This window comes from Seriola aureovittata, chromosome 2 (genome assembly GCF_021018895.1).
Source record: "Seriola aureovittata isolate HTS-2021-v1 ecotype China chromosome 2, ASM2101889v1, whole genome shotgun sequence".
Taxonomy (NCBI): Eukaryota; Metazoa; Chordata; class Actinopteri; order Carangiformes; family Carangidae; genus Seriola; species Seriola aureovittata.
The window spans coordinates 523,060-549,875 of record NC_079365.1 but is presented as its reverse complement, the minus strand read 5'-3'; the positions used below and the strand labels follow the sequence as shown (position 1 = coordinate 549,875).

Genomic DNA, 26,816 nt, shown 5'->3' with positions numbered 1-26,816 from the left:
CACACACACACACACCTACCTAGCTGTTTTCCTTTTCTTTTGCCTGAAACACAAACAGCCCACTGGGATTTGTCCCTGGCCCCCGGAGGTCTGTACTATGAAGCAGGATTTGGGGTTAGTGAGGTAACTTCAGGTTTAACAGGTTTTCAGTCCTACGACAGTGGTTCACTTCTTTCAGGGGTATATCAGGTTAACTTCAAATGGTCCAATCAAAACCTGTCAACAGCCAAACTACTGATCAATCAGATCCCTGGAATAACTTGGACATCATTTCTACAGGTTTCTGACGGGCTCAAAAGAGTTTACCATTAAGTGATAAATTGTAAAAACAGTAGATATCAGACCAATTGTTTTGCTCTTTTTCCATGTCTTTCCATGTGTCCACTCTGGTTTTAAAACAGAGCTGCGAACAAACAGAGTTTATCACACTAAATAACTACATAATAATTATTCTAGCCTTATTATAACTGAACACAGATTCTTCAATCCAACAGAATTCCTGACACTGGTGATGCTTTTACTCTCTTCTTCATTACTGCAGCTCAGAATAACATGAGGACACTTTGACCAGAACTGGAAATAAAAACTAAACCAACAATGATCCACACACTGTTCAATATTTTCCATCATTATATATGAACATATAATCAAACATCAACTACTTCTCTCCTCTTTTCTTTCTCTTCTCTCTTCAGCAGAAATAGCCAGACATTGAGCATTAACACATGTTCATAACAGTTTGTTCCTCATCAGACAAAGAGCGAAAATACTCAGCAAGAAACTTCATTCATGCACTAATCTTTAGCCTGACTTTAATAATTGGAAATTATGTCTGTGTTTCTTTTTTGTTTTAGTCATGTGATCATATTGTTCACATTTCAAATTGTTGAATGTCACTGTTGGATGTCGCTGTAACCAAACTTAACAGCAGGTACCAGTGTTTCTTCTCATATTGTATTAAACTTTATTCATGGTTCTTACAATGTTGCTTGATATTAACAACACCACCTCTTTCACATGAATGCGCTCGTAGCCAGATTGAGAAACCCAGGGTTAACTGAGCCAGTTGATAACCAGCTTCATAGTACAGGTTATCCAGAATGGGTGATGTTAAGTTGTTTGGTAGCCTTGCAGAAGAAAGTGGGACAGGAAAACTTTATCCGTAGTTCAGTAAATAGCTGTAGTCAGACAAGTTTGTCTGTTGACCTGATGAGGGTTGTTCACGTGTAGTTAAACGTGATAAATGCACATGTTGAGCAAACCCATAATCAACACACATATAAAATAATTGCTGTCTTTAAACTAATTAGAGCATCTTTCCAGTCAGTGTTATCATAATAAAATACAAGACCAATTCAATAGTTTTGTGTAAATTCCTGAGTGATTCCTGGCACCAGTCAAGACCAGTTCGACCAGTAGAATCAGACTCAGATTATAATGAAGACGTAAAAACTGGAAACAAACTTTTTAAGATCACTGAAACCCACAATGACTCGAGACACCACACATAACTCATTTATTAAGCACAGACTGAACGGCTGAGTCTGGTTTCACACCTGGAGCTCAGGTCTGTTTATGTGTACTTGTCGCTGTGGTTACAAAATTACCTTGTAGCCTATAAATATAAGATATACATCTCTAATACAGATTGGGAGATTTTATAATTCACATGGATTTAACAGTAGTTTCTCTTTTGAATTCATGCTAGAATCATAAATCACTCAGTCATGTGGTTGATCTACTTTTCTTTTTCAGCACACCTGCCTTTCAGACTGGTTGAGAATAAATCTAGGTGCCCTTCCCCTCTTTCGACATCATGTGACTGTAGTTTTATCACTCACCCTCAATTGTTCTCTCTCTGAGACAGGGAGAATGGACATTCACTTCTGAATTTGCAACATTTCCTCCAAGTGCTCAGCATTTCCAGCTGTTCCTGTCATGGTTTGCTATGGCAGACACTTTTTGTTAGTTTTGTTTTGGAGTTTTTGTACTTCCTATTTTATTTTGTATTGGTTTCCTTGTGTGTCTGTGTGTTGCTTCCTGTCTTGGTCCTGTGTCTGTGGTGATTGTCTGCCCCGCCCTAATGTGTTTCACCTGTGTTCAATCACCTTGCCTCTTGTCTATATAGTCCTTGTACTTCCCTTTGTCTGCGTCGGTTCGTCTGTTTAGTTCAGGGTTTGTTCATGTCTGTTCATGTCACGTTCACGTTTTGTAAATAAACCTGCCTGCACCGTTTCCCAAGAGTTGACTGCATTTGGGTCCAACTTACCTCGCAAATCCTGACAGTTCCATCTGCATTGGGGCTTCCACAGCAGCCAGACTGGGTATCACAGATTGAACCATTCAGGTCCTTGGTCACTGGTCATCTCCGACATATTGATCCTACATCTACAACAAACTTCACTAGCTCCATCAAGCTCATCCTCAATCAACTGACTCTTTCAGGGAAAGTCAAAGACTCAAACTTGAACTAAATCAGTTGCGGAACCAAAATAATCCATTCAAAACTTAATTGTCAGAATGTATTAGTATAGACATACAAGTGAGCCAAACCAAATAAAGGGGCTAATATAGAACATGTAACCAGAAGTGTATGAGAGACTAAAGGATTAAGAGGGGACTTTCTAATCTCTTTATAACCCAAGCGCCACCAGCCTGTCCTGCCTAACCTTTTCCTTTTCTGTCAGATGTGGCATACCTTACCAACTGAATAAACAAACTGTACCACTATACTGCAGATTAACTGTCACAACTTGTACAAGCAGGGTAACCCAACAAGTATAACCCAAATGCAGATACTGAGGCAAAGCTCATACATTTCAGAGATTTATGAACACAAAGAGGAGCACAGGCTTATGGGGTGGTGGTGAGAAGGCAGACCAAATTCACAGGCAGGAATCTACAGTCCAATAAACAGGTAAAACACAGGTAAAAGGAAACGAGGAAAACACGGGCATGAAGCTCACAGTTATCAACATATCATTTTAGCATCTGAAAAGGAGGGAGACTAAACACACAGACACTGACTAACCAGACACTGGTCACACAGAAAAATGGGGGGAAAAAACACAAAGGCATGAAGTCAAAGTAACAACAGACACACAAGGAAAATCATTTCAAAATAAAACAGGAAGCACTAAACAATGTTCAAGCAGAATGTCCCATTAATTTCTCCTCCTCCCCTGCAGAGCCTTTTACAAGAGATATCCATGACACATGACAATATTATACAGCACACAACATGTCACAAAGACGCTCTGACCTACAGAAGCTGTTCCACGTGACTTATCCAACACTTTCAGTTCACTCTGCTTGTGCATGCGCTCTGTGCGCCCGTGTATGTTGGCACATATTACTTTCTTGACAATGTGCCCTAATAATAACAGTGAAATACAGCACTACTGACTTAAGACTAGGTTTTTGCTGGTCAATAGCACTATTACATGGAAAGTCAGAACATAATCAAAGGCTAAATTCAGAAATTAATTGATAAAAATGTAACTGGAATTTACTTTGTTACTGTTCACATATGTGGTGCTGTGGTACACACTCACATATAGGGTGGTAAAAAGATCATATGACAATCTTTTTGGGTAGAATCACAATCCACAAATTTTGATCATCATCTGCATTCTGTTTCTGCTGTGATTTTATTCTAAAAGTCTAGAAGTTGTGAATCCTATCTTTCCACTGCTTTTATGCTTCTTTCTGATGTTTGTCTGCCTGCTGCTTCTCTTTACCTACAATACTGTCTTCTGTTTACTGTCACAGACAATCTCACTTTTCTTAGTTCATATGGAGTATGAGCGCAGTTATTTATTTATGAGGTGCTATGTAAGTGTTTTGATTTGAAAGTTCAGTTGCTGCTGACCAGCTAGCACTGACATTTCCAGCCTTGGGTTGTCCTGCCTGCAGCAGGTCTCTGGTCCCACGGCCACACTCTTAATAAGCCATCTTGGACTGCAGCTGGTGACAGTGGGTTTTTTTCTGCTCAGGTGGAGAACTGGTCCATGTGGAGCTACACCAAACTAACTCCACCCACAGTCACATATTATACATGACTGATGACTAATTTACTAAACTGGTGTTATTTTCTTCATATCACACATTGTATGTCCACTCCATCATAGGTTTGTCCCGACTGGAGCTGAAGCAGGAAAGGTCAATGTAAGGGAGCTCCCCCAAGCGCCATGGTATAGTTCACACACTGGGTCAGATCGAGTTCAGAACTCTTTTACACCAAAAGTGAACCACTCCAGAGATCGTTAGACTAAACCAAGACCACCCTTCCCGAAAGGGTCTCGGCGTGATTATTTTGGTCCGCATCTGAGTATGATTACTGTTTTCATACCTACCCAAACGAATCATACCGTTGTCGTTCTTGCTCAAATAGTGTGATAAATCAGGGATAACAACTCTCTTTTTTTTCTGCTGCCTTGACCGCCTTATACTTCATGTTGTTATCGGTCAGGAAATAATATTGTCCAATATCCTCTCATATCTTTTCCAGTTTTCCTGTTGTTTGCTTTAATTTAGAGGTTTGAAGTGTCTCATTATCTTCTTTTTTGGAGGGGCAATAAAGTCGAATGTCATTCACATTGACTTTGCAGCAGTATCAACAAGATGGTCAATGGGAGGGACTAAGGTTAGCATAGGAGTCATCTGTTATATGGAGACTGGGCATTGAATTAAATGTTGATGGAGTCACTTCCTTAAATTTAGCTACACCTCTATCAGATCGATTTTTTCCTAATGACATGTAGTCCAGTAATAGCACTTCAAAAGTAATTAAGCAGTGGTCTGATTCTGCAGAAAGAACACATTCAGTTTTTGCACCATGTTGATGTACACATGAATATAATAATTAATATATGATCTGTACTGAGGACTAAACATGATAAAAGGTTGGTTGTGAACGACTAAGAACAATGAGTTATTATTACGTTTGGGTTTAGGGCTGATTGATCAGTTTGAGTCAAAAATGGTTTCAACCCCACCTCCTCTACTGGTGTCTTGGGGAACATGACTATTAACTGGGGGTCTAACATTGGTGACTATGTTCCCAGTGTCACTAACTTCACGTTTATCGAGTTGGTTTCTCAGTGAGTGTGTCGCTGAATGGGGAGAACCTGTTTGAAACATGTGGTTGGTGGTCAACTGGCTTCCGCTTCCTTTGGACAGTCACCCAGTCACCCTGGGGTCAGGGTTATGCTGAATTGGTTGGTACCAGCTACTTGGGGCTGGCTAACTACAACATGTAACAATCTGGTTTCCATGGTGCGGAGCCAATTCACTGAGCCTCGTAAATCTACCATTACCACTAAAAGAGGCAGAGGAGCAACTAAAATAAGACCCACTAAGCAAGAGAGAGAGGGGAGAGAGAGAAGCCATAGCTAACTGCTAAGTTTAAGTAACTAGCAGATCAGAACAGCATGTAAACAGCTGTGTGATTAGTGAGAAAGTCACTACAAGACGCAGCGAGATATGAGTGATTGAGCACAACTAGTACAAGTCAAGAAGTGGGTAGTTAGCTGCTGTGATGAAGAAAATGACCAAATTAAAATGGTAGTGACAGAGCAACAAACAAACACAAGCATTCTTTCAAGAAATTTCAGAATTGCAGCCACATTGAGACATCATCATACAACAATAAAAGTGACATATGCATGTGGGATGTGCCGAGGGGGTTCATATAAAAGTCCTCCCCAGTATGATAAAAATGTCAAACTGAATTAAGTGTTCACATTTAGATCTAGTGTGGAATCTGGACTGTTCAAGTAGACAGATTTAATCATGGCTCTATGAGAGACTGAAAGTCAACAAATGTATGCCACCATTGTGTTGAGATAAACACACCAGCAGCCAGACAGGACGACTCGAGCATTTGGAAAGGACTAGTGAAATCTGGTTTTGCTAGTTTGAAGAAAGAGAGACCTTGGGTATACAGGGCCATCACAGAAGACAATGGACACTCGTCATTGATGCTGGGAAAGGTCACTTACACAAACGCTAAAGGAAACGCATGAATTGACCAAACAATGAGAATGATGCGCCTGTCCAACCTGATGGTTAAAACACTAAAGAGCCATGGACACGGGCCTATTCACAGTGTGATATACTGCAGTGATTAAAACAAGGAGCAACACTGAAAACTATCAAGAGTTTAATTACACCTAATTGGTAATTTCTTTTTCTATAGGGGGAATCCTAGATAATTAATTACACTCCTATATAATGAAGTCATTACTAATTGCCTGACATACCAGTCTGACCTCAGCTTGAAGGGCTGAAAGAGATGAGGAAATGAAATGCATAGTGCCTCCTTGTGTTGGTCAACTGTAACAACATTTCTCTACAGAAACAATTCAGACATGAAATGTAGTGTCAGAGCAACAGGACATCATCCATTACACATTCAACGTATATCTATATCTCATAGAGTTAGGTTCGACATTTGTTCTACTGTCTCACTTTCTAAGCATTTCATCTCTTTCTTATAGTGTGTATAAGTGTTTAAATTTGGCTGACCAATCTAATTTTGGTATCATAAATCCATAACATACTTCTGTTATTGTGTTTTTGTGTTTTTCTGCTAGTCACAAATAATTAGGGCCTGTGGTGGCAAAAGTCATATCTATATATCTATGTATTTATCATATGTATCTAAATCTAATCTTATGCATTCGTGTATTTAGTAGTTCAGTATGTACTCATGTTTTGCTGTGGATGTGAGGGGTGTGAGAGGGTGTGTTCAACATTAATGTGAAAGAGAACGTGTTGACATACAATGGCAGAATGACTGGGAGAAGGGCCAAAGATTGTGAAACGGTTAATGGAAAGGGAGATGTGAGGTTGTTTGTACTGCTCTATGAAATGTACGATTTCAGAGTTGTGACTGATTTCATCAGCTGCTTGAGGACTTTGGAGAACTAACAGAAACAACAACAGACTACTGAATCTGTTTATTTGTGACAGAATGGAAAGCAAATACAGATACATGATTTGGACCTGGACAGATTATGTTCTCGCCTCACACCGTGTCTCTGAGCAGCAAAACAGAGCAGCTCTATCTGTGTCTGCACAGTAATGAACCATAGCTCACCTACTTATTGGAAGCTCTTGGAGCCCAATACACAATCACTGTAGTTACTCATGTAAAATAGAAAAGAGAAAGCTCACACAGACGACCTAAAATCTTTCTGTGCAAGCATGCCGCCGGGTCCAGGAAGCCACATGATCAATGTATAAATTGACTTCTGGATCTTAGATTCAAGTCAAATGTATTTGGGAATATTCACTACAGTTAAGAAATTAAATTCTAATGGCTTTTCCTTGTTGAGAGGTAAGATAGGAGCTGTCAGTTAATCTGGCAGTGTAAACAGATATGAATGACATTCAGAACTATAACAATGTGTACTGAGAGTGTTTAGCAGAAGACTAGAGGTATAATACATTTGTTTTAAACACTTTCTCACAGTGCTCACCTTAACACATCGTCCATCAGTCAGTTATCTCATAGACAGACAGACACACACACACACACACACACACACACATCAAGCCCAAAAGAAAGTGATAAATATATATATATATATTATATATATATATATATATATTAAAAAATATATATAATATATATAATATATATATATATATATCTGCAGACTGGAATACTCCAGCACCCCATCTGAATAACTGCGTGCAAAACATGGGCAAAAAAAACAAAAAACATATCAAACAAGCAATGTCTGAGAGCAGGACCGTACCACAGTGGAAAACAGATGTGGAGATCATTGCAGATGTTGTGGGTACAGAAAGTGTTCTTACAGCATTCATAAACACACCTAAGAAAAGGCAACACACTGACACATACAGCTAATCTGTTACAGATTTGTATGCACTATGAATTTATCACTATCAGTCAACAACATTGACATCAATAATCTGTGAAGAAGTGATGATGATTGAGGGTCGCACACTCCACACTGGATCCTGTGTCAAAAGAGAGAGAGAGAGAGAGAGAGAGAGGTCAAAGAAACTCTGTACAGCAAATGTCCATCTTCATCAAGGGCAAACACATGAAAACTTACTTCATCATTAAAAATAATAAAACGCTAATAGAAGAAATAATGGTGAAGGAATGTCAGGGGAGGGGCTTAATCTCCAAAATATACTACTGGTAGGCGAATCCTCAGAAATGTCGTTAAAAGGCTCGAGGCATGGAGAGAAGACTTGCAGGAAAACTGAGGAGTGGGACACTGCTACAATATAGCTGGTTAATTTGTACATATATGACTGAAGATAAGGTTAATGAATTCAACAGTACTATACCAGATGTTCATTTTAACCATAAAATGTGAAAAGGAAAAGAGCACAATTTTTTCACTGTTTTTGGCAAAGTTCTCAAATAAAGAAGCTCTGGGAAGAATTGAGACATTGCATTGTGGCCATATTAGCCATACAAATACCTTTAGAACCAGAGCTCTTGTTATTGGGTAGGCTATATACCTAGCTAACATCAACATAAGAAGGAAACAACAAATACTTTTAGAAGTGTTGTTGGCCAAAAGAGTCATTGCATTAACATGGAAGGAGGTGGGTAGGCCAAGGATAGGTAAATGGATTTCCGAATTATCTACAACTTTGCCCTTATAAAAGATTATGTATGCTATCAGGGGGGGAAGCAATCAATCTTTCACAACATCTGGGTTCCTTTCATATGTTTTCTAGGAAAAACAGATTTATCCCATTCAATGGAAGCACCTAGGGATGATCTATAAGTAGACTTTGGCAGTTCACCTGGACAAGATATATGTTAATAAGTATTTATCCAACTTAATATGGTCCTCAACCAACAAGTGTGTATGTATGGGTGTATGTGTAATATATGTACAATTTTTATTTATTTAGTTTTTTTTCTTTATTCAGTATTTACTTATTTAGTCATTCTCTGCTATTGTTTTTAATGAATTCATGTGGAGGTTTTTGTATTCTGCTTAATTTTGACTTCTTGTTTATAGGTGGGTGAGGGGCGGCATGTATGTTTTGCAGGGTTGGGCGTGGGGGTATTATGTTCTGGTGGTCTACAGGCATGCATACGAGCAATCACATGTGGAATGCTAAATTCTAAAATAAATAAAGATACTAATGGATAAACAAAAAACTCAAAAAAGGCTTCAACTAAACATATCACATCTTGTTAGAGCTAATGAACAGTTTAATCTGTCCAGAAAGGGACTTCATTAAATGAAACATGATTTAAGACTATTCTCTTCTAATTGTCTCTTTTTTTCACAAGTTTTTCTTTGTTTAAAAACTTTGACACTTTGCAAAGAGTCCAGCATGAGAAACAGTGGACCACTGCCTGAGCTAGTCTACCTCCTCGTGCTCATCCCTTTAAAGATTAGAAACAACTTTCGAACCACACACATAAAAAGAAGATACGTAACACTCAAACCTGATTGGTAGAGATGAAGCTCATGTTTCCCATCTCTTCTACATAAATAAAATAAAATACAATGTCATTTGCCTCCATGATAAATAGGTATGGAAGAACTCAATATATTTTATCCATACTAAAAGTCCAAGGGAACACTTAGCAACTTCATTCTCAATTTCCTTAATTTTATCAGCAGTCCTTCTGTAGCAGTCACAGTGAGGTGATGTCATGTCATATTGTGTGAACCTACAGTAAGTTCATCCGGTAGTTTAACAAGGCTGGATTTTTAGTCCAATTTAGTCCAATACTTTAGTAGTCCAATACTCTTGATGATGAGATTATTTAAAACTGTGTGCGTGAGCGTTTGTCATCATCTCCATTAATAGCTACAAATCACCATCAGCATAGGCAGGTTTTCACATGGGTGTTGAATGTCCCCTGGATTTTAAACAACATAAAAAACAAACATTTCATACCCCTACGGAGCAGAGTTCATTTTAGCACAGTCTGAGAGCTGAGGTCAAGTGCTTCACCAGTTTGGTCATTTCTTGACCTTAACATTCAGTTTGCAGGTCTGTGTACACATGTATACATACATACACACACTGTATATGTATAACACTCACTGTGGTCACTGTAGAATGTCAGCCAGCTTCTCGTGGTAATATTCATAGTTTTCTTTGCAGTCTTCCCACAAGTTCAGGTCTTGTTCCTCGTTATCCACAAACGTGCCCCAGGTGTAGGAGAAGTCCAGAGGCTTCATGATCCTTAGCTTACAGCCAGAAGTGTGCAGGGCCTTCAACCCTGCCTGGATTTCTGCTTCCTCCCACTCAAACAGCCGAGCAGCAAAAATGGTCAGGTTGATGTTTTTCCTGGCCTTCAGCACCTCAGCTATCTTTTCTGCACACGCAGAGCAAGGACTAGAAGACACATACCTGAGAGGAAGGAGGTGTAATGAAAAGAAGACCATTGTGTCAGTTCATCATAAGGATTAAAAACCAAGATGCATTTCATTTATTGGCATAGAACTTTGACATTTATGTGTACAGTACTGCTAAAGGCCCACACCACCACTTATACACGTCATTGTCAGTTCACTGGTTAAGAGGAGGGCTGAAGCAACTGTTGATCTCTGCTTGGACACAGAGTCAATAGATTTTCAAACAGACTGGGGGGTGAGGAGAGTTCTGTCTACTCAAAGTCTTTATCACTTTCATCATGGACCTTGTTTTTCCATGATGGTTCAGATTATAGAGGTTAGTTCACATTAGTTTGGTTTGCTCCAGTTCACCAGGTGAAATGCCCTCCAGTCACCAGCAGAAGGTGACATCAGTGTTGAGCAGTTTAAAGTCCAGGCTGTTAAAACACACATCTGGTTCATCAGAAGAATGAGACAGAATGTGCTTTTATTTTCATCAGCATACGATTATTGGTTTTCTGTCCTGTCAACGGAACATAAAACTATCATTTTAAACAGCTGAACATTTTTTTTACATCTGCTTTGATTGTTTAGCTCTGTACTGACAGTACTACATGTTTTACCACATAGACATAATAAATTTGATATGCAGGCATGGCTACATAATGTATAACCATAAAGGGATATCATTATATATATATTATAACTCTTAATCAAGTTTGTCACTTTGCAGGTGGTTTTTGTGAATGATATTTGATCAGAGCTCCAAAATGCATATCAGCCTCTTTTGGTCTAGACCTGATGTTTGTGAAAAGAGCTCCCTGCAGAGTGGAGGGAAATTTGTGTCTACAGTCACAGAAAAAATGAGGAAGATATCATCCAGACTGAAAATAAGTTATCTTTTAATTTGCCTCATTCTCTCTGCCACATACCATCTGACAGTGTAAGAGATGTATGTACCAGGTGACTGTGTATTTGAGTGCAGGGTTGTAGTCTGGCAGGCACTGTGTGAAAAAGGCTTCCTCGGCATGACAGCTGGTGTGCTCATCCTCCAGATAGCCCCTCAGCAGCTCGTCAGTTGTGTTCCCTTTATCCACCAGGTAACACAGGAAGGTCTTGTTGCGGCCTGAAGAGTATTCCACGTTCTTGAACTGGAACTTAAAGACAAAAGGATCGATCCGGTCCCTGCAGAAAAAAGCAAAAATGAAGGAAGCATTGGCTTATTTGTTTTCACAGTATGACAGTGATTCAGAATGGGATGTTGCTGTTATACGAGTATTGTTAGTGAAAACACTAATCCAGCAAGATGTGTTTCAAAAAAGAGCTCCAGCCAGTTACTGATGTTGGCATTTGATCAATTTGTAACCAGGTCAAAAATGTATGTGCATGTTATTTGTCCTCTTGAGTGCCACCAGCCATGCCACAAGGAGTTGAGGTGAGGAGAGGAGCAGCAGCCAGTGTCCACCAACGCCGCTTTACTCATGCCTGGGTCAGCACTTGGACATCTGCACCCAAGCATACTGTCTGATGACATGACATGACAGTGGTATTGCAGCAACAGGGAGGGAGAGCGTGGACACGGAGGAGCCGCTGCATTGGACTTGGACTCTTAACGTGGTTTTTACTGAACTTTTAAATGACATATTTCCATTATTTTTAACAGGCCTGGTTAGTATTTTACCATCCTTTTGTGATATAAATTTATTGTAATAGATCTCACTTTAAATTGAGTCCTATTCTCCTGCTGGTTTTTAACTCTACTCCCCCTGATAGTTTTTTAAGTACCTCTTAAAGGTATAATGTGTAAGATCGTGGTACTTGCTCCACCTCCATAAGGGGCAGCATTTCACATCTTCTCCCCTGTCCAGTTAGTCATGTTCCCCCCCCCCCCATGTTCCTTTTATAATTTATTTATATGTGCATTTATTGTTGATAGTTAAGTTGTTGATAGCACTGAAACAAATGATGAATACCTGTAATACAAACGGTATGTTTTTATTTACCTATAAAATATGAAGGCAAGGGGACACTGCGTAACACATGGGTGTCAGGCTACAGCAGCATGAGGAAGGGATGATGACATCATCAGAGGCTAAATCAGAAAATAAGGTTTATTGCCAGGTAGGTTTTTACAAGATATTTGGCTCAATGTTTAGTGTAGTATCCAATAAACATATTAACAGGAAATAGCAATAAAAATTTAAAATACTGCAACAGTCAAAAAGATAAATATAAATAGATACACATATTCAAAAAAATAAAACGTTCAAAAGCGTTGACAAAACTCCTGCTGAGCAGGATGTGCAAAAGATCACAGTACAGACAATATCTGTTCTGTGCAGGGATAATACTCCAAGGTGTTATCTATGTACTTATGTGCTTGTTGATAATTGATGAGGCCAGACGCAGAAGAAAAGGCAGGTGCTGGTCCATCACTAGGCAGGACTGGACTGAAATTATGGTCCTGATACAAACATGTGATAGGACAATTAGTTTAAATCATAAGCTCTTTATATTCAAACATGTTGGGTCTGGTGTGTGTGTGTGTGTGTGTGTGTGTGTGTGTGTGTGTGTGTGTGTGTTTGTGTGTGTATAATAAATAGGATAGATATGAATATGCTAAAATAAATACAGTATTTGGCGGTGGATCCTGAACCCGCTGGTTCTGGATCAGTCTCTTTTTCTTACTTGTAAAAGAAAAGTTACTGACGCATCTAGCTGGACAACAGCCGCAAGAATAGGCTTAATTCTACTACATGGCTAAAACTTCATCAAACATGCATTTATGCCACTTGAAGTGTGTGTCAGTAATTTGTAGTTTGTAATTTGCAGTAATGATACTTTTCGCAGCGGTGGAAAAAACACACCAGCTGTTGAACGCGGTCCATCGGCATGGAGATAAAGAGCGCTTTCTTGGCACTTCTATGATTCTCCTCTGCAGTTTTATTTTTTATTTATTTATTTATTTTTAGTCGGGAGCTGTAGCGTAACTTCCTGCTGAGGAAGAAGCTCTTCTTCTCAGTGGGACTGAGGGCAGACTAGACGCTACACTGACTCACACAGCATCTAGTGTGTCTAGGTGGTATTACAACACGGTCAGGCCCTACTTTAGCCATTGGGCCTGGCCACAAATTTTACTTCTATTATTCTATGTTTTGTGGTGACATATTAGTGATGACATTATCCAACCTCAGCAAGCACATGCTGTCTTTGCCAACCTGCATTCACAGGCATTATCTCAAGGCTCAATGGGGTTAGGGCTGAGTTTAACCACAACTTTGTGAGACGGTGTTTCAAAACATGACCATAGCCCCTAAACTCTCATCATGCCATTCTAACCTGGTCCCTGAATGTCAGCTACCAGCTGGTGCAGAGATCTGACTGTTCACTCTGAGCAAAGTCATCTCTTGCCCTTTAAGTAAGTCTGAAGCCAGCATTGGCTGCACACATCGCACTCAGTCCTCTGGAACGCAGGGAAACGGGGCTGGGGTATAGTGAAGCCTGTTAGAGGGTTTAGCACATGCAGCATAAAACTATACAGGACAGCACACTGCACTGTGCCACTTTCTCCTCCATAAACTCAGCCTGATACAACAATCTTCTCTTCAAAGCTCCTTATTATGATTACTCTCATGCAAAACTTAACTGAGCTACTTGGTAAAGGATGCTACCAACAAAATCAATCAAAAAACTGTCTGGGTTGATTTTCATATCAGACTGAAATTAACTGAAACCATTGGATGGACCAATAACAGCACCACTCACATGAATTGGGAAATACAATAATTGTCAACAATCTATCAATCTTGTAGTTACTAGTCTGACCATAAAACACCACTGATGTTGTCCATTATATAGCAGCAGGATTGGCTATAACCACAGCACCTGTTAGCATGACTCAAGCTAACATTAGTTAAGCTGAGGTGAGTGTCAAGTTGAAACTTTGGCTGTCAGGGTGGGGGGCAGCATGGCCACAGCAGGCAGAACAGTGCTAATTTTATACCATCTGCATTGCTGACACAGGAATTCCACTGTATTATTAGACTGGTTTTCATGTAACCCAGTACAGTGGGCCACAGTACAACCTTCATCTCTGTCTCTCCCTCTCTGTACCAGCACCCAACCAGCTGACTGGGTCAAAAGAGCCAGATGCAAAATTCAGGGCAGGTCAGCCACTGGTCCTGGTCTGTCTGCTCCTTACTATAAAAGAGCAATGAAGTGCTCTGCTGCTACACAACAGTACAACACTTGTGTCATATACATTTGGCTTAGCCATGAAGCAATGGAGAATTATTGACACTAGAAAATATGTTTTACATCACATCACTGACGGATCATAATGAGGCCATGGCTATAATCATCTTCACAAAAGGTTTCGAATAAGGTCATGAAACAGCTGACCACTGTCGTTAGCACACATGATCTAAACAGGATGACACTGTACATTTGTTGCATAGAGACTATTTTCATGAGCTTGTGAGCATTCATGACAACTGTGAGGGATTGATTCTGAATAGTTTTTCATTTTATTTGATTTGTTAAGAAAACTGATGCATCATGTAATCAGCAGGACAAATATCAGAGTTTGAGCCAGAGCCCACCATTGTGACTGGGACCACCTTAAAATATAAAATGTCCCTCACTCCAACCTCCAAATGTCCCCTTAAATCAGGACACGCTTTTTATTTTAGATGCTGTACTATAACATTTATCTGTATTTGTTATTTAGGTAATTTACAATATGAAACTGCTGACTCGCATCTGTCCACTCAGCCAAAGATGGTTTGTTACAGGTCCGTGTACTAAAGTATAATCCGGAAAAGGAAAAACGAGAAAACAAGCCATATTTTGTTTTTCAGTTTTAAACCAAAAACAAGAAAACAAGTCATTTTTCAATTTTTCCAGTGTCCATGAACATTGAATATCAAGTGGAACAAAGTGTTAAAAACCAGCCAACATCCATGTTGCAGTGTTCTGGAAACCTTACACAATGCTGAATTAGTTAGAAGATACCAACTCAATCAGGAGGGAATAATGATTGTTGTGGAATTTGTGAGGGATGCAATAACATCTCCTACCAACTGAAAGAACTTTGCTAGTTGGCAACAGAGAAAAGCCGATCTATTCACCAAAGAATAAATGCACTCTGACTCGACATCATAGCACAATTCATACGATTTATTTTAGATGTTCAACAGCTACAGAGAAATAAAGCAGCTTCATGGCAATTGCCAGTCTACCCGGTGTGATCGCTGCCATAGATGGAACACATGTAAAAATTATTGCACCTTTGCAAGACGAGGAAGTATTTGTAAACAGGAAAACAAAATCAGCATACAGGTTGGATTCGATGCTACATATACAGTTGTAGAGATTGCTGTACAGTGTCCAGGTACTACACACTCATTGATCTTAATGGAGAAGTGACCTGAGGCAGCAGGCCTTTGCTTAGGCAGGTTCCTAACTGAGTGAAATAAGCTGAAGTAACTGAGCAGCAGCCATGATAACAGCTGGTCGAATTCTCTAAATGATAAGGAAAGGAGCTTCAGTGCTTCTTATCTTATTTCCTTTGACATAGGAAACACTGGACCTTCCTTTACGAAAAGAGAAATGCCGCCCCACAATTCCTTGCCGCAGCAACATTTAAAGCAATGCACCATTGCAGTTTCACCATGGCAGACCCACATGAATGTAGAAACACCAGAGCATCTGTTTTATGTTTGTGACACGATCCAAAACTTATGGAAATCCTTGTCTGATCAACTGAAGCCAAAAGCCATAAATACAGATTTCTTCTCTTTCAGATCTGTCCAGTTAGGAGTCATCATGCATAAGCATATTGAATTTATAGTTAACAATGTAATCATCATAAAAAATACTATAGCCTATACATTAATTTCACTAAATCCTCCTGTTGTGTAAAACACTAAAAATTGTATTTGTCTACTTAACAGTGGTATTGAAATGTCAAAAGCGCCTATGCCAGGAAACTAATAATTCATTCTGATCTCATGCTGACTTCCTTATTTCTATTTAACCCTCCTGTTATGTTGCGGGTCAAATTGACCCATTTTAAAGTTAAAAAATAAAAAAAAAATAGTTGAAAGTATTTTTTGGGTATGAAACTTCTTCTGCTTGGCTTAATAAGTGTAATCAACATATAAAATTAAGGCAGTCAAAGTGGAGGCTAAAAGGGGTCAAAAGTGTCAAATACTATTTGTTTCTTTGCAACTGTGAGACATATTTCACCCCAATCACACACACACACACACACACACACACACACACACACACACACACACACACACACACACACACCCTCTCCCTATTCTGTTCATTGACCATTGACCTCATCTGTAAAGTGCGAGAATGCAGGTGTCGTTATGACTTTTGACGGGAACCTTTTCTGTTCCCGTGGGCAAACTCCCCCCACATTGAGTGGACATTCAGCAGGGGAGGGGCAAAACATATAAATATTGTCTCCATGGAGTCCTACCAACATTTACATATGATATACTCTCTGTCAGAGCTTTACAAAATGAGCAGCAGAAGTAAACAGGTGACAACCCTGGAGGCTCTGGAACTCATCTTTGATCATGACAGTGAAATAGAGGAGGATGTGTCTGAAGATGAAGACCATCTTGAGCTCAATTCTGAGTCTGAGGAAAGGAATATTTATCATGCTTGACTTTTCTTTAGTCCTTGGGAATTCTCTTTCACAACTTTCTTTAGGCTTAAGTTAAAGATCCTCTAGAGAGGCTCAGCCAGCTGGGCTGCACAGTCCTTTAAAAGCCTCGGATGTACACCATCCGATCCTTCTGCTTTTCCAGGCTTTTCCTCCCTGGCCTCCTCCGCTGTAAAGGACAGGAGACTTGACCCCAGTGTGGAGGGAGTTTCAGTGTCCGGTTGTGAAGAAGATGCCATAGGAGAAGCTGCAGCTGAAGCAGTGGGAGAGAGAACATGTCAGGCTGTGTCAAACCTGTTGTAGAACAGGTTGAACTCATTGTCTCATTGCCTTTTCCACATCACCTGATGTTGCCTGGCTGTTCTTTTCTTTATAGCCAGTGATGGTCCTCATCCCCTTCCACACCTCTCTACTTTCTTTTTGTAGTCCTCCTTCACCTGCTTTAATCTCCCCTTCAGCTCATGTTGCACACACCTGAGCTTCTCCCTGTCTCCATCCCTGAAGGCCTCCTTTTTCTGGTTGAAGAGGGTCTTGATGTTACTGGTGATCCAGGGTTTGTTGTTTGGAAAGCAGTGTATAGTCCTTGCTGTGGTATTACAGTGTCCATACAGAAGTTAATGTAGTCTGCGGTATATTCAACCATTCTATCAAGGTCAGGGGCCTTGCTCTTATCATTTTCCTGTGACTCCCACAGTACATCCAATATGTGCACTGAAAACAGTCTTTATGACACTCACTGGCCTCCGGGGTCCAGTTCCTGAATGAGCGGGTGGTTGCAGCCTGGCTCAGTACACAGGGTATATAGGAAGGCTGAAGAAAAAACAGATTATGATCTTGTCTGCCAAGTGGTGGTAGAGCTGAAGCAGTGTAGGCCTCCTTGACATTTGCATTCAACGGATCAAGTGTCTTATTTTCCCTTATGGGACAGTTAACATACTGAATGAAGCCAGACAGGTGAGAGGTCAGACTGACATGGTTAAAATCCCCCAATATTGTAATGAATGCATCAGGGTGCTGGGTCTGTACTCTCGCAACAGTCTTGTGTATGATTTCACACGCGACTGCAGGCTCTGCTCGTGGTTGAATGTAAACAACAATGGCGACAATGTGAACTCCCTCGGCACATTGTACGGTCTAAGACCAACTGCCAACAGTTAAATATCCCAACTGCAGATCTTCTCCTTCACAGTGATATGAACAGGGTTGCACCATCTATTGTTCACAAGCAGAACCAGTCCTCCATCTTTATTCTTCCCACTTGCTCTGGCATCTCTATCCACTCGTACTGAAGTGAAGCTGGGTAAATCCACACAACGGTCGGGAGTGTTGTCTTTAACCAGGTCCTCGTGAAACACATGAGACTACACTCACGATGTGCTCGCTGGTTCTTCACAAGTGCTTCCAGTTCATCATACTTGTTAGCCAGGGAGTTGACATTTCCCATGAGGATCGATGGTAGAAAAGGCTTATATCTCCATCTCATAGCCTTTAGCTTAGCCCCAGCTCTGCATCCACGGTATGGCTTCTTCAGCTCAGCTGGTATGGGATGTTTAACCATCTCCATCATCAGACAAAACAACAACGTAGAATAAAAAACATCAATTGACAAAAAAAAAAAAAATTCTAATATATCAAATATATTGCAAAACTACGAGCTACATGGACTTGCTGCCACTGCATCATTTGATGATGCAATAATAACAATAATAATACAAATATGATAATGGGCAAAATAGCCAATATTGGTTCAATCTAAAATTATTACCATTAATCTGGAACTCTGATTAATAATTAACTTATTAAGTGTAACTAAATTACCATATCAATAGTAAGTAAAGGTTGAAGGATTCGAGTTCTTGTGAGTTGCAAAATTCACATTTGTGCTTAAAGACATTTATTTATAATAGGACAGAGTAAAACACAATGTCTAATCTAAAGTATATACAGGTGTGTGTATGTTTGTGTGTTTGTCTGTGGAGACAAAGGCAAGATGGCCTGAGGCCACCTGGTGTGTGGGGAAGGGAAGGTGTGAGTTTCTTTGTTAGCCTCGCTCATATAGTCTGAAGGTACCAGGTAAGAGGGAGAAGGTTAGCTGCATGCAGGTTCTAGAACTGAAACATACGTATGTGTGTGACCATACAGGTTCCCAATTAACTGTGTGACTAACCACAACCTAAGCAAACATTACAACAACAAGACAGTTAACCTTACCCAGTCCTTGGAAGAAAACAAAGAGGTTCAGTGTTGTTGTAAAGCACAGTGAGTGAAGTCCTGTCTGGCTGTGTGGTCTCCACTGTTTTCTCCTTAGTTCTTCTCCACGCTAACTCTGCTGTGGTTCTTGTTGCTTGGAAATCAGCTGGCTGACCTTGTGTTGTAGCTGCTGAAGCTGAAGTTAACTTGTTCGCTCTGTGTTGAAAAGCAGAGTGAGGGAGAGTGTTGCAGTCTATTGTGAGCAGCTCAGCCACAGAGCTGTTGTCTCAGGAAGCAGGGCTGACCTGGGGCCCTTGTTGCTCATGAAGAGCCGAGAGGGGAGAAGGAGCTGCTGCTCCTGGGCGAGTCAAAAAGAGAGGAGAGTGTAACAGAGAAGGAGATCTGGTTTTGTCTGGTGACATCCTGTGAGGCCACATGTCACACACTGACCAACTCTCACTTGTCAGTGAGATCACTGGGGGAGAGTCATCCTTTGGTGTGAACAGTGAGGAACTGTGGGGAAGCGAGTTCTATTGTCTGTAGAAGACAGAGCATGTGGTCTTTGTTACCTTGAGTCTCAACAGAGCTAAGAGCGTAGAGCATAGAGCATAGAGCCATGTGTGAAATGATCACAACTGTTTTATCTCCTGGGCGCCGGTGCACATTTCAGGGGCATTTCCCATCTTCTCCTTTGTTTCAACTTGGAGAGGAGAGTAATTTTCCACAGAACTTTTGAATTGTTTAATTCTAGAGTTTACCTTTTAACTCGCACATCCGTCTTCCACCATGACCATCTGTCTTTGACCATGACCATAGAACATTAAATGAAACAAGATGACAGACAGGAATAATACAAGTGTGTATTTCATATTACATCCTTCAAAACCTGAAATGAATCATAATACAAGTGGTTAACTGATCAAACAACATAATAAACATTTCCTAAAGCTAATCTCTAAATCTTTATCTATAATCTATATCTATGTATAATCTATAATCTATAAATGTGGATCACACAGCAGTTCTTTGACTATAATAGTAATAATATGAACATTCTGGATGTTATGTAATGTGTGTTACCTTGTGTGAAGGATGCTGACAGTATGGTCACATGAAATACTTTGTCTTAAAGTCTGCATGTTACATTTCAACTATTCTATAGGACAAAAATCTGCGGATTGAGTTAAATAGAAACATCACATGCTACACAGAACAGTTAGATATTTAATTTCACATTCTTCCTCAGATCTGTGTCTGTGAAGAGAGTTCTGCTGGTCACTACCCAGGATTCCAAAGTGGATTGTAGTTTATGAATCTTATCTAAAGAGGGAGAGAGGAGGTGAGGTTGGTGAGTGTGTTTGTGTGTATTCATGCATGGCACAGAGAGGCAGGGATTCACACCTTAGTGATAATCAGTCCTTTTGATGTAACTTTTCCTGTTTAATAAACAATCAAATATCAATAGGCAGAGTCTTATTGTTACAAACTGGAGAGTTTGCCTATGCTCTCTAGTTTGCCTGGTGTCCATTTGTTGATCCTCTGGAGCTGACCCTTTATCCCATGGTCTGGTTGTGTATCCCTCTGACATGCTATAAGCACAGTCTGTTTGTGAGAGAAGGGTCCTTTGTCTCTGTTCCCTATCAATTTGATAGTTTGATGGTAGGAAGAGTAACAAAGTGTCAATTTTGGATCCGTAGATGACAATGAACTTCTTCAGTGGCTTGTGACTTATGTCAGGCCATGTATGTCTACTACAGAGATGTCCAAAAATTTGCCCCAAATGCTTTACATGTCAAACGTCCGAAGACCACGTGTGAAATGTCCAAAAACCACGTGAAATGTCCGAAAACCACATGTGAAACATCTGAATACCTCATGTAAAACTTAGAAAAACTACATGTGAAACGTCTGAAAATGACATGTGTTCCAAATGCTTCACATCTGAAATGTGTGAAAACCACATGGCCCTCAAATGCTTCACATGTGACTTAACACATGTGAGAAAGTACTTCATACGTAATAAGTCACACGTGATTTTTTTTTGTTAAAGGTTAATTCCAACAGCCCTGATCATGCTCCAGCTTGGACCAGAATGCAGACAGCTGTGGTTTGCAGATTCACAGACAGGGAATGGAGGTCTATACATACCACAACAACAGGTTTGTTTAACCCTAACTTCCTGACTAGACAAGAATATGAAGTTCTTTGTTAGTTGTATTTTCAACAACATGAAAAGTAAAAAAAAAAATGGAAGAAAGTTCAGGCGCAGCAAGAAAGCAGGGAAACCTCTTCAAGATGCACAGACAGGAAGTAGATACTATGTATGTGAGGCCTCTTTTGTACTCAGGAGTCTAACATTTCTTTTAGGTTGTGAATGTTGTGTGTGGCTGAAGCGGGACTGTGATTGGAGAAAGGCAGAAAACATTCACAGAGTTATGGTGCAATCAGACAGAAATTTATTGGTCTGGTCAAAAACAGGAGGTGACAGGAGCAGGAAGTAGCACTGCTAGCACGCTAACAACAAAGGAGTAAATTTTAAAGCTTTTTTATCATAAACTCTGTCACTGTCTCCACACACTCCACAACCAAATAGCATCTTCTCTGCTGCTTGTATTATTTCACCTAAAGTTGTATGACACGACAACAAGAAACACAATTTCCTGAGGGACAGGTCAGTCCTCTCTCTGATTAGCTGGACACCAGAGAGCACTCAATCACAATGACACAGGTCAAACTCTGATCAGATTGAACTTCATCCCACTAAGTGAATGGGGAAAGTATTTGTTGTGACTGCACCATAAAGCACCAGAGAGCAGAGTGAGTTATGCGGAAAGACTTTCTGAAGTCCATGCAGGGTTTGGGTGCTGTGACAATAATTTGGTTAATGTTGTATCATTGTTATCTGCCTCCCGTGATCCCCTGGTGTTTTAAGGTAACAGCTGCAGACCTCATTTCCACCAGCACCCTCTAAGTGATTTTTATGCCAGCCCCTTCGGAGCTCAGGCACTGGATATCCTCTACCTCTCCCAGCTCTACCCATCCAAGATTAACTAACTGACTAACTGGTGTGTTCTCCATCTGACTGTCTAAACACACCTGAGTTCACTGATCAGGTGTAAGCAGAGAGCCTCAGAACAATTTCTATAGAGAATGCTCAGCGGAGCCCCGAGGCATTTATTAATATTCCTCAGACTTATTATTATTCTTCCGCCAAATTTTGGCGTGCAACTCGTCCCGCATCTTTGAGAAAACCCCGGTAATATATACATCAAAACGTGCGTCTTGATCCCAAAAGAGGTGCTATGACTTTTGGTGTTAAAATTCCAATTTTGAGCACTCAAAGGAGGAGTGGAAATCAATTTTTCTTCAAAGTGAGAGTGACAGCGTCAGTTGGCTAGAGTGCGTGAAGCAGTAAAAAATAACTCTAACTTCTCAAAATGTAGACATAGTTGTTGGGATTCATAAAATGTAACTTTGACAGGCAGGGTCTGCACAAAATTTAAACGGGGGTGCCGAGTCCGGCAGCAATACCTGTCTCACTCTCATTGACACCTAATGTAATCGTCTTTTTTTTTCAAAAGAATCTCTCTCTGTCTTCGCACTGAGCTTACTCACTCATTTTAAGGAATATCTGAATAAAATAGAGACTGTAAGAAACTTCTGGCTTCAGTGTCTCTCACGGTGTTTTTGGTTTTTGAAAAGAAGTAACGGTTTTTGTCATAATTTGCAATTGTTTGAAGCCATGTAGAAGCCAAATGCTGGGCAGATTTTCACATTGCCAAGGCAACAGCAGCTCCTGACCTGACCTCTGACAGCTAAGGGCTGCATGATGTCATCGCTACAGTGACACAGAGAAGATTTTTTACCCTAACCCTAACCCTATCCTGGCAGTAGCCCCCGTGGCAATCAAAATTTCCCTGGAATTTTCTAGTTTCCATTATCATTTCATGTGCTGGTTAATTCCGAGATTAATCAATTAATTTATTTGTCAATAGAATTTCAGAAAATGTTGAAAAATGCCCATTATAATTTCTTCCAAGGTGACATCTTCAAATGTCTTGTTTTGTCCGATGAACAGTTCAAAACACAGATTCAGTTCACACATTCAGACAATGGAACAAGTGTGAAACAATGACTGAAACGTGACCCATTAACATGACGTGTTAAACAGCAGTTATCTCTAAGCTGCTGCTCTGCTGCTGCTAAAATCCAGATTTTAAAATGATGTCGTCGTCCGACATCACCATACACATTTAAAGACAAAAACTGAGCTGTGATTTCAGCTGTAGTTACTGTAACATGATCACTCACAGAGACATTTAGAAGAGACACAATATCTTTCTTTTTTTGTCTCTCACACAGAGCACGGCCTCCGTCTGGGTAAAAAAACTGCTGTTCCTCTTCTATGAGTGAGAGATAGAGAGAGAGAGCAGAACTGGAGACTTTCTACTAGGTAGACGAGGGATGCACAAAAGTAGATTCATCACAAGGTGCTTTTTTGAAAAAAAAAAGTCTCTAAATCTAATGACAAATGCTCTAATTTGTCAACACTGCAGACTGTGAAGTGCTGTTTGCACCGTTTCATTTTGAAAGGGCAACGGCCAACTACAAAACTCAGTAATTCGGCTGACCAGTGGTGGAACCATAATCAGTCATTCAGTCAGTCAGGCTTCACTGTTGGAGTCCAACCACTTATTCACTTAAACACTAAATTAGGTTCAGCTGATGAAAACTAGATGATTGGTTTAGACAAGTCGACTGGATTAGGTACCTGTAATTTACAGTGGTGGTCTGTCACAGCCAACATGTTTGTCACTGGGAGAATGCCATCAGCACTGCTTGTGCTAATCAACATCTCATTATTTCAATATTAAGTAGCTAAAGCCTGCACTAAATGCATCATCACTAGATGATGCTGTGGCAGTTTGCATATTGGTTGAATTTGGTGAAATAATTTAAATGATGCTTGTTCATTCAAATTCAGCAATACTGCAGCAGGAGTTCAGCAGCCAGGCATGAAGCAGCTTTTTCAAAAGTACCTTTGACTAGTGCTGAGTGATAGTCAACAGAAGTAGTTTCCTTTAGGTGAGTTAGGTTTTGATCAGACTTTGGATTATAGGTCTGGTAATATGTTATTATCAGACATATTACATGAGTTTATCACATTATGAGTTTCTGCAGGTTACTTCACCTCATGTTCACAATCTCAGATGCTGCAGTTCTTTCTACCTTGATTATGAAATGGTTGAGACTCACATCAGCACTAAATGTCAGGCAGGTCAGTTCTCAGTGTTGGACCAGACGATCCTCTCTACTGCTGTGATCAGAGAACCTCATTCAGACAGTGAAGGCATCACCAGACAGACTGTGTCACTAAAGCTAATGTAGAATGATAATAACATAACTCAGCTTACAACTGCTCATGAACCATGCTTGGTGACCTACCCTGTGATGATCACAAATGGAGGTAGTTCCATCAGCTCCACCAGAAAATCTCCATTTTGACCATTAGCTACATCCCCACCAGTGGCCCCCGCCTCGGTTGACGGGACCTCTCCATTGTTTTCTGTCTCCTCTCCTTTCTTCTTTACTTCCTTTACAGCTTTGGTCACTTCAGCTGCTTCTTTGTCTTTTCTCTCTTTTTTTCTCATTAGCATATGACTTTTGTCAGCCATGGTGAAAGTGACTGTAGAAACGATTATACAAAAGACAAGATGTAGATAAAGAGTAGAGATAAGGACAGAAGACCTGGAACAAAAAATGACTCAACAGAAGACAAGCAGAAAGTAAGGCAGAGCAAGTGAGGGGGGAGGAGTGGAATGGTAGAGAGGACAGGGGAGCAGAGAGTAAGAAAGTAGAGCAAGGAGCTGAGCAGAGGGAGAGAGAGAGCTAGAGAGAGACACTAGACCAGATACTTTATAGGTCTGTACACAAACTAGGATGATATTAATTATAGTTCATTATCTATGAGATGTCTCATCAGGGAAATTATTCTAATGTGGGGATGGAAAACTTCACCCAGATATAATAAAACTAAAACTGCAAAGCTCTGAGGGGCAGTGAACCAACCACATAGGAACTTAAAGGGACTTAAAGATACTGTATTAAAACTCATCATACATGCAAACTCAGCATAAAATGTCATCCATCAGCAGCTTCAATCTAAAAATATCAGTTTTGGCATGAGCCTTTAAAGGCTCACACAGGTCAAACCACAGCAGACACACACAGGCAGCTGCAACTCACACACCCAGCAGGTCTATTTAAAGATCTGGGGACAGAGTGTGTGTGTACTGTGTGCACACTTACTATGCACTTTCTCTTCATTTTTGCTGCACTTCTTTACCTGATCTTCACATATTACAGTTTTTTGCGATTGCATACACACTTATTACAGCATTTGGCTCATTGTGTCAAAACTCCACACACAGGCCAAATAAGACAGAACACTTGGAGCTAAACATCTCACTTCAATGTCAAAATGAAACACTGCTATCAAAACTTGACAATCCTCTTTCAAAAGGGCATTTCTTTAACAAGACCATACACAAATGCACCATCTGAATTACTCTTTCAAATCAGCAACAACACAGTGATGAACTTAACACAAAACACTGCTGTCTTTACAACTTGGGTTTAATTTTAGTCTTTACTGAACAGTCGAATTTACAGGCAGTAACAGAAAATGTATTCACTGAATTGTGAATATGCTATAAGTACAGTAAACTCTGATGTACACAGGATTAAAATGTTTACATTTTCAGGGAAGGATGACAGATATCCCCACAGACAACACCACACAATCTACTGCCATTACTGTATTATTCTACAGTACAATGATACTTGCACATACTCATAGCGAAGGTCTTTGATTCTAACACTCTCCTCTCATATGGAAGCCTCTACAGGAGCTTCATCGTAAGGTGATGTTGACTCAAAATATGGCAGAGTGTCGTTTTACTGAGAGGTTCAGTCTAGTAGAAAGCTGAAGACCTGTTCTCCAGTCTCAATGTTAATATTATGGCTGCTACTGTGTAGCGGCTATGGTTGGTCTGGCCTCTCTGCTCAGCGTCCCTCAGTGTCAGGTCATGATTTACCAAAGCCCTATTGTCATCTGAACTACAGCGGGGAAAATAAGTATTGAACGCGTCAACATTTTTCTCAGTAAATATATTTCTGATGGGGCTATTGACATGAAATTGTCACCAGATGTCGGTAAAAACCCAAGTAATCTACACATACAAAGAAATCAAAACATATATGTCCATAAATTAAGTTATTTGTAATAAAGTGGAATGACACAGGAAAAAAATATTGAGCACACTTACTGAAATTTATTTAATACTTAGTAGAAAAGTCTTTGTTGGTAATGACAGCTCCAAGTCGCCTCCTGCATGGAGAAAGTAGTCGCATGCATTGCTCAGGTGTGATTTTGGCCCATTCTTCCACACATATCTTGAAGGTTCCCGGGGGCCTCTTCTATGAACTCTGATGTCCAGTTCTTTCCGTAGATTTTCAATTGGATTCAAGTCGGGTGATTGACTGGGCCAGTCCAGCAGCTTTATTTTCTTTCTCTGAAACCA

The 26,816-nt window shown here is 40.1% G+C and overlaps 1 protein-coding gene across 1 annotated transcript; it reads right to left on the bottom strand.

Annotated features, from left to right (window-relative positions):
• Positions 1-6,947: 6,947 nt before the first annotated feature.
• LOC130162024 (C->U-editing enzyme APOBEC-2-like) lies at positions 6,948-25,073 on the bottom strand. The gene is made up of 4 exons (XM_056365459.1): positions 24,679-25,073; positions 11,319-11,543; positions 10,066-10,374; positions 6,948-7,992 (listed from the first exon to the last, which is right to left on the bottom strand). The coding sequence occupies exons 1-3, from the start codon at positions 24,906-24,908 to the stop codon at positions 10,071-10,073; spliced, it is 759 nt and encodes a 252-aa protein (XP_056221434.1). The 5' UTR covers positions 24,909-25,073; the 3' UTR covers positions 6,948-7,992; positions 10,066-10,070.
• Positions 25,074-26,816: the final 1,743 nt, after the last annotated feature.